Source organism: Leguminivora glycinivorella, chromosome Z (assembly GCF_023078275.1).
Source record: "Leguminivora glycinivorella isolate SPB_JAAS2020 chromosome Z, LegGlyc_1.1, whole genome shotgun sequence".
NCBI classification, from domain to species: domain Eukaryota; kingdom Metazoa; phylum Arthropoda; class Insecta; order Lepidoptera; family Tortricidae; genus Leguminivora; species Leguminivora glycinivorella.
Genome location: NC_062998.1, coordinates 12,183,138 through 12,192,924, shown reverse-complemented (window position 1 = coordinate 12,192,924; position 9,787 = coordinate 12,183,138). Strand labels below are relative to the sequence as shown.

At 34.7% G+C, this 9,787-nt stretch overlaps 1 protein-coding gene across 1 annotated transcript in view; it reads right to left on the bottom strand.

Moving 5' to 3' along the window:
* Positions 1-9,177: 9,177 nt before the first annotated feature.
* The window catches only part of LOC125241002 (nose resistant to fluoxetine protein 6-like), a 97,107-nt gene continuing 96,497 nt past the window's right edge, over positions 9,178-9,787 (bottom strand). Inside the window, exon 13 of the mRNA XM_048149259.1 lies at positions 9,178-9,749. Within this exon, the coding sequence (XP_048005216.1) occupies positions 9,618-9,749 (132 nt within the window). The 3' untranslated portion in view covers positions 9,178-9,617. The remainder of the gene's footprint in view (positions 9,750-9,787) is intronic.

Here is a 9,787-nt window from a genome sequence, read left to right as displayed (position 1 = left end):
GGAACTTTCTCATCCGTTTTTGAAGTATCAAGAGAGCCTTAACCATTCGGTGTGGTGAAAATATAATTGTAAATAGTAGATATGTGTAATACCTATTTTATTATACATGACAACGCATATTAGAGCACATTCCATTTTACTTTTGTCTGAAAATTACGCCTGGTATTTCTGTGAAATTTGGTAAACAAGGCTTCACTGCCATTCCAAACCGCAACTGTGTTGTACGGCTGTACGGTAAATTTGTATTCATTTAAGCACTTTGTGTAACTTTTTTATTGTGGCCTCTTTGGTTCAGTTATTTTATTGGGGAAATTGAGAGCGCTGCGTCAGTATGCCACTGCTGTTGCATTTTTGTGATAAATATTTAAATCCCAGTTACCTAAAGATAAAAATACAGGATAACGTTAATGTCCACCGTATGTTTCCTTAACGCAACAGTTTAACAACATTTCCTTTATTTATCTTTTCTCTTAAGCTAGGTTTTTTACAATATGAGTATAAAAGTAAAATAAAAAAAAATACTTACAAAACAATATAAAAACATATAAACATATTATAAAAAACCTAACCTAGGGTGCCGCCAGCAGCGGGGCAGGGCCCAAGCTGCCGGTGGTTAGGGCCGCAGAGAGAGGAACCGTCGAACTATCCGCGCTGTGTCCAAGATCACCGCCTTCTGCATCTGGCCCTTGATCCAGCCATCTAGCGAGAGTCTCTTAAGATGAAACAACATTTATTATTAGGGTATTTTCAAAAATTGGGACCGAAAATCAGTGACAGTTGTTAACAAAAATTACACAATTAAGAATAAAATTTGTCTAAAAACCAACTTTTTTCATGTTATAAATGTATATTATTGCTTATTGGTTTATGTAATTAACACAAAAGTATTATTTTTATTGAAATTTTATTCCTATTGTCGTCACAAAACTGACATCGAGTTAATTTTTGTTAAATTTTTTTACTAATTTTGGGTCCCAATTTTTGAAAATGCCCTATACTTAATATATGTACTTAAACTATGACAGACATTTATAGATGGTAAAATAACAAATATAACTTTATTGCGTAGACTGTTTTAATCATAATATCATATCTGTTATAAGCAGAGATCGGACGGATTTGCGACATTCTTAGTGACTTAGGTACGTCATTTTAATGACTTTTAGTATGAGATGACGCACAAAAATCCGATCTCTGGTTATAAGTGTGTTGCTTTTTATTCCACTTATTATTTATTTACGCCTTTCCAATACATTGAAATCGGACCACGGGTTTCGGTTCGGTTTAATCGGTGAACATAGATAAAAAAACACATACCCGAAGATCCTCCTTCTTCTTTTGGGGTAAAGATGTCGGTTAATAATACAGCTATTCAAATCTTACTACCTACCTAAGATATTGGAATATCGATGAACTATTTACCTAATTAAGGCGAGACGACTAAAAAAAAACGAATTAGTCCGTCAGTTATATTACCAAAGACTTTTAGACACGTATTTTTTATTTTTTCTCGTAAACGAAAAATGACGACGGTACAGTGCGTTGAAGTTTCGCGTGACGTCACGCCTAGGTACAATTTTTACTTAGAAGTGACGTCACAAGCCCCCACTCCGGAACTTTGATGCTTTTGTATTTTTTCATTAATTAGAAAAAGCGAAAAATATGTGTTTAGTGTTTTTGGACGATCTAACTGACGGACTAAACAGACTGCCATTTTTTATGTAGTCGTCATCCCTCGTACCTAAGTTTGCTTTTTGTATATCCGGATGTTCTCATGTGCTGGTCGCAATTCTCAACCGATTCTCATGAATTTTTGTAATCAGATTCTAATGTTCAACCTAAATTTTGTGGTTGATGCAGTTTTTGGAATTTTTTTAAAATGCTGATATTGCCCTAAAGGGCTTAACGGCCAATAGCGTATAAGGCCGTTAAGACTATCGCGACTTGGGGCCTATTGCATAACAATTTACAACTTGTATTACAAGTGGAACTCTCTTTCTTATAAAATGAATTGGAGGGGGACTACCGCTTGTAATATGAGTTGTAACTTGTTATGCAATAGGCCCCTGTCTGTGATAATGACTTTAGGAACCAAGTATCTTTCAGTTTTGGTTTGTCTAACAACGTCGCGAAGCTCTACAGCTCACAGAGCCACTAGCATAGTCCTATACTTATATGGTATAGCTGGAGCACATAGCCATGCCTTCGGGACCTTCGCCCTGTAATTTATTGGAGTAGTTTGACCACGTGCGCACTTTGTTAGCCGCGGAGTCAACTAGGTAATATAGCACCGGTGCTTTCCCCCCTTCGCGAACTCATTACATGTGCGTGAACTCAATTTAAAACTATTAACTTGAGATGTCATGAATATTAGCCTATTCGGTATTTGGCTTGAGCCAATTTAGGCAATATTACTAACTGTTCAGCCGAATACCGGAGAGGAGAAAAAAATTTTGGTAATATACTTAATACTTAAATATACTTAGGTACTTTATTTTTAAAGTTTCGAGTATTTCATACGTAACAATGCACATTGATTTTTAGGTTTTGTGTCACTTCGTTTCAAAATTAGTGTGGATTATCAAAAGGACGTCTACTTTGCTCTTCAGTGAGCATTTTTTTTTAATTAAGTAGTATGAAATTAATATTATTTGTAAAATATATTTATTGCTTTTGTTACAAGTATGTAGGTATGTAGAGTTGGAAAGCACCCTTTGAACGCCAGCAAATAATCTGAACCAGGTTACACCCGGCGTCGTAGAGTTGAGTAGGTTGTGTCAGCACGCGGGACCCTCCTGCGCTCCAATATAACTTAAAACGATATCGCACGTGACTCTATCCTGGCCTCGCGTTTGTTATTATAGCGATTTCACTGTAGTCACCCGGCTACTGTTTTATTACTTTGCAATATGGACATTTTTCCGCCCTTCGAGATGCTGCCGAGGCTGCTAGTTCGTGTTTGTGTCGTGATTTTTAGAGTGAGCTACATCCTTATTACTGCTCAAATACTATGTTTCCTGATTTCTATAAGATTCATTGAATATACGAAATATTATAAATAACATTTGATTAAATTTGCCTATATGGAGGTTTTCAGGGGGCGAAAAATCGATCTAGTGAGGTTTTAATTGTCTCTGGGAAAACGCGCATTTTTGAAATTTTACATGTTTTCAGTCCCCAAGATATTAATAATTCAATAGATAGAAAATCGTCACTTGAAGAGAGGATACATGTCTGAAAGATACTGAATCATAATAAGAGTACATGTAAAAATTCAGCACTTAAATGACAATTTGTAAGAATAGGAATTAATTCCTTGATTGTTTTGTAACCACTTTCATTCAATAAGACCCCAATCAGCAGCAGCATCTGTTTAACAAATTGAGTACTTAGCTTTAAACGTATATATAGTACGTACTTATTATAGCAACAAAGCTTAGGCCCCGACGCACAGATGGGAAGGCAGACATGTATAATTGCATTACGCACGGGTGGTTCGGGGTTTTAAGAGGTTTTTACTTATTAAATAATATCTGGGCGACAGAGATTTTCTGGCAAAACGTACTAAAAATAATAAATATACATGTGTTTGATTTATTGGACGGTATAATATATGTAGATATAGGCCTTCGAGTAGGATATGTAATTTTAGAGCAGTTGATTTTTTGATTTTATTTCAGTATATCTGATTTCAAATTTGATTGAGTTGATCGGGAGCTGACGGCCTACCACTTCAAGGTAACATATTGTGCTTGAGTTCTTTCGCTAAATAGATTGGAAAAATTGGGGAAATTACTTGTATACTCGTAAATAGGCGCACTATGTTCAAATTTTGAACATAGTATTTGAACTTCAAACCCCAATTAAATACCTAGGTAATATCATTAAAAACTTAAGTATCATGCTCAAGTATATTACTTATGCGGCAAAGAGTTGCTTCTGATATAATTATCATAATGCTATATGTAAAATTAAAAAAGGTTATTGTTTGGCCATGACACATAAGAATTCGCCACCTATAGAAGGTATTTCATTAGTTCATTACAGTCGTTGTACTTGTAATAAATAAATAGTCCATGTTTAGGAGGGCTCCTGCAAAAGTTGGATTTTATTTTCCTTTTTGCCAATTGAAGGAAAAATGGCGCGGAAGACTCACTAAACTTGTCTATATTTTCGACGGTTATTTAACCTGTATTCCTTTCTATTTTCCTAGATTTGCGCGCCCTCTTAATGTCAATGAATATGCCGTAAGAAACCGTTATTAACTATAAATATCTGAAGGCGGCTATTTGGGCAAGAACATTCTGCTAATTGCTCTCGGTCCACTTCTGCTGACATTTTCGCCCCCTAATGGGGTCACTAGACGCAGGCTGGTTCATTACAACGGGCGAACTGGCTATTTACTACCAGCAAGCGGCCCGATATAATATGCTGAATCTGTTGGGCACCATCGGTTAACAATAGCCACGCATACTTACAAGTACGATATGAGGTATACAATCTTACGAAAATGATTTTGAATCGAATTTCAACTGTCGTGATGAACTATACCTATTTATTGAATTAGAATAGGTAAGTTGCAATAGAGAACGAAACAAACAAAAAACCCTTCTGATATATCTGAATTTAATTAAGCCCTGATTCATTTTGAACCATATTTAGGTAGGTTATGTTATAATCTAGCGAAATCATATCGCGTTCAATTCCGCAGTAATTACAGTAGTTATACCAAGTGGACGATTTTACATTTGCATCTAATAATAATAATAAGAGTAAATCTTCCTTTTATTATTATTACACACAATATTTGAAACTCCAGTGCTAATTTTAAATGATGCTCGTATACCTGCTTATGTAAAAAGAAGTGTAAATTCTCAGGCTTTTATTATTGCCGCCGTAGATTTATTTATAGAAATATTGTATTGATTTCTTAGACGGATGACAGCCCAACGTAAAATAATGAGAAAATGAACGAAGTGGAAAAAATGAAGGGCAGATATTTCCGTCTGGTAAGTTTGCGACGGCTCATTTGGAAGCGAGGTTATCGTTCGACAATCGCTTTTTGTATTCCACTTTTATATTGATTTGAATATTTTATTCGTACCCATCTGAACTAATAACAAAATATTTGTATGAATATCTACAAGAAAAGCCTGTGGATGCAGTGATCTCAGTTTGCTATATTAATTTGTATAGTGTTTTTCGTCATTTACGAAGAAAAACTATTATGACAATTTTTTTCACAGAAATAGACGACTGGTTAAGCAAAATAAGTCTAATAGTTGGGTTGGGTTTTGATAACGGAGCAGCCATTCCCAACTCCAGCTAATGAATGTTGTTTTTATGTTCTGTTTACTCTGTTATCACTAGTTCTTATAAATATAAATAAAGTATTTTATTTACTAAAAATAAGTATAATAGACATATTACGTCACGCAAAATTTTAAATGTTTCACCCCTCCCCCTATGTTACGCTTTTTTGTATCCCTTTAACATGGATTGTCACATTTAGTATGATCCCCTCCCCTCCCCCTCCTGTTTCGTATTATTATTTTTTGGCAGGTTTAAAGATTGAGAAACAGATTCATATGGCTATGCATAAGCCACTATTGAAAATTAACTCTTTTTTTTTTACTCGTGCAAAAAGAAAAACAAATTTTCTCATGCAAAAAAAAAACTTCAAGTACGATTATATCAACTTAGGTATACAGTTTAGCATTGTGAAAATGTTTTATTTCTATTTGTTGGGTTGATTATGATTAAATACAGAAAAATGATAACAATAAGATTTGTTAAATAAAACCGCGTGATCTTATTTTGCACTCATATATTTCTCTGATAAAGGAAAACATGTGATGACTTGTTACTAATAACACATTTCTGTTTATACCAGTTTTTGTAAAAAAGTAAGAAAAAGTCGTGTCACTCAGAAATGAGTACTTATCGAACAAGTGAAATAAGTTAGTTACGAACGACTACATTCGATATAATTTGAGCAATTTCTGACATTTTCTAGATTAATACATGTAATTACAGCACACACCGTGTTTTTATTGAATTCCGTTAACTTGGGCATATAGTTAGATCCATAATAGGAAACAAAATAGCATAGTTAGATTTTTTAAATTTCTGAAAAATGCCGTACACCTGCGATAGATGTTACATCTGCGATAGATGGCTTTGTGTGTTCGATATGCGATTGACATGTAATAGTTTTGACACTTACTTAGTGTGAGTTAATTGTAAAGCCCCGTTTCTCAATAGCAATTGAAGTAAAAACACCTATCGCAGGTGTATGGGTTTTTTAGAAAAAAAAATACGAATTTAAGAAAACTAACTATGCCATTATGTTTCCTATAATGGACCTAACTATATGCCGAAGTTAACGGAATTCAATAAAAACACGGTATATACTACAGTCAGCAGCAAATATGGTATAAATAATTGAGATACTTTCAAACTATCGTACATATACAATTAAATATGCAGGGTTTTATAAGGTTAAGATATTAGGTAAATCTTTGTCTAATGCTGACTGTATTATACACACTTGAGGCATATATGTCTTAATATTTTTATTGCAACCAAAATCAGGTTAACTGTAAGGCATATTTAAATAATGAACACATTTCCTTGGTAACTATCTCTTAAATATTATCATATATTTTAGTATTCCCTCACTTTTACTTCAGGTACAACTCCAAGTTTGCGAGAAAACATTAAAATTTCCAGCTATTCTTGAGCTGTCTATTTTATTTGTTTACATTAAATAAGTACGTGAAGACAAAATGTAAGTTACTTTGAAATTCAAATACCTACATTTAAATCACGGCAACAATGTAATCGCTTAGGTCTATAATTATATTAATTCGTATTTTACTAATGCCTTACATAGTCCGATAAACTAGGTACCTACACTTATCTATGGACCAGACCAAAACAGGCTACGGGCTACATACAGGTAGATGAATATTCCTTTAGCCTTTGCCTCGATTGGAATTACGTGGTTTTTTTTCCCCACAGTGGAATTAGTTTAGGAGTAGGTATATTCTTAAGTACCTAAGTATATACAATTTTAGATTTCATAAAAATATTACAAATGCCTTTGATTCAAAAACACATTACGTTTTTTTTCTTGCAACCCATTCATCAATAAATCAATAGGGACAGTAAATACGTCTATTAGTAGAACAACGATTCACTTTTAGTATACTCTGCATATTGATTCAATCAATACAATACAATTGTGGTCAAAGGTACTGACATAAATAATTTTGAATCGAATATTAATACAGTATTGCAAGATGTAATCACCTGGCTGACCTACAATAATTTAAAGATAAATTTAAATAAAACTAAATTTATGCAGTTTAGATCTTACAAAGCTAAATCACATAGTGTGAAAGTAAGCTATTGTGGTGTTAACGTAGATGAAGTAAATTATACCACATTTTTGGGCCTAACGCTAGACACATACTGCTGTTGGAAAAATCATATTGCGAATATATGCCAAAAAATTAATAAGTTTCGTTTTGCTCTGTGGAAACTGAAACAAACAGTGTCCTTGGACACAGCCTTAATGACCTACCATGGATATGTCGCGTCCGTCTTACGTTACGGTATCATCATGTGGGGTAATTCAGTAAATGCCGATCAAGTATTCATTGCACAAAAAAAATGTATTAGGGCCATCTGTGGAGTAGGATACATAGAAACCTGTAAGCCTTTATTTCCTAAACTTGGACTCCTAACTCTGACCTCCCTTTACATATATGAAATGTCACTGTTTGTCAAGCAGAACCCAGACTTGTTTCCTGCTATAAAAAATGTTGTCAATAGACCTGTACGGCAATTCCAAATGACAGTGCCATCGCATAATCTACTAGTCAGAAGGAAAAGTGCCTACATTATGGGTATTAGAATATATAATAAAATTCCAGCATATTTAAAGACCCTTACTTATACGGATTTCAAAAACAAACTGTATAAGTTATTGTAACCGACCGACCGACGACCGACCGAGAAACCGACGAGCGTGTATGAGAAACGTTATGAAAGTGTGTGAAGCGAAAGTGGTTTGTCAGGATCGTAGTAAATGGAAATCCGTGATCTCTGCCTACCCCTCTGGGAAACAGGCGTGATTGTATGTATGTATGTATGTATGTATAAGTTATTGTGTGATTGTTGCTTTTATTCCCTAGACGATTTCTTTAGTTTTAAGTTTTAATATTAGATTTGGTATCAACTGTTATTTGGCATAAATGACAGCAGTCAATGCCAAACCTGTGTTTGTGCACGAAAAGGTAGCTCAGTACTTCTGTTTCTTGCATGAATACAATCAAATTTCACATGCCGGATGGCAGAATATAGTATATAAGTGCATGCCCTGTATCTGTATCTTATATGTATGTTCTTGTGAATAAATCATTCATTCATTCATCAATTTGGAGCTTTAATACCTTAATATTAAATCCCTGCCGTTCTTTAAGCTGTGCCAAAAGTAATTATCAAATTTTGTTCTGGGAGTATACTTAGTTATAACTTTTGTTTATACATATTTACATTTTAAGTCTTAAATGTATACGCCGTTTTCACATTATCCGATCCGATATCGGATGTCGGAAGGATTTCAATAGAAAAAATCCAAGATGGCGCCTGTAATGTATGGGATATCGGTCCGACATCCGATATCGGATCGGATAATGTGAAAACGCACTTATTCTTAATGGGCCCCTTGTATGTACAATGTTTTAGAAACTTGAATACTCATATAATATCAGTTTCAGTTAGTACCTAATAATAAATACGTAGGTAGGTAAGAGACGTGTCAATCTTACTGGAGGATAGGGAAACGTGGGATACTGGTATAAACGCCCATAAATGACATAAAACACATTACAAATATGTTTCAGGTACATTCGATTTTTCTCTCTTGAAAAGAGGGACCAACTAAAGGGAGAAATATTATGAGTACCCCCATTTCCTTCATTCTTCCATTTATAACATAAGTAGATGATGATGCACAGGTCAAATTATATGATCTTTTATTTAAATCATCTAACAAGAGAGCACGATTGGAAATACTGTGTACAGGTAGCTATTCGTATAATATTACTGTATCCAATAACTACCCCACTCGGAGTTATTCTTTTTTATTGAGGTATTTTTTAAAAATGAACAGTACAATGAAAAGTATTATTGGAATATTCGATATCGATCATTTTAAAGTAGGTTAAGTATATACATTCCACACTCTTCTTTCAAAATTAAAAAACAAGACCGAAATTTCTCAAAGCCTCCGTTGGTTGGTGTAAAGAGGCCGGATTCCCAATTAGCAGGCTGCGACTAGCAAGGCATTGCTCTCCACGTGCCCTGTATATCAATTGAACTCTAGTTTTGCTCAATTCCACTGTACTATAAGTACAATGCAACGCCACTGTCGCATAGGTACTTTATCATTTTGTACGGTGACCACGATATGGATTAATTAATAATGTATGCATAAATAATCCTACGCAGCTATTACAAATAGCTCAGTACATAGTTTCGTTCCAATATGGACAAGCGAAACGCTCAACTTATTTCTAGCTACATTGATTACTACTAGATGAAGCGTATTAATGGCTTTTGGTTTTGCGGTGTCCGCCGCTGACGATCTTGAGCAGCCGCACGACGGGCGCCTCGAACGCCAGCGAGATCACGAACGACGTCACGAACGCCATCACCGCGTACCCCGAGTACGAAATTATCTGAAACAATAAAACACCTCGTTACCGGCATGAAGCAT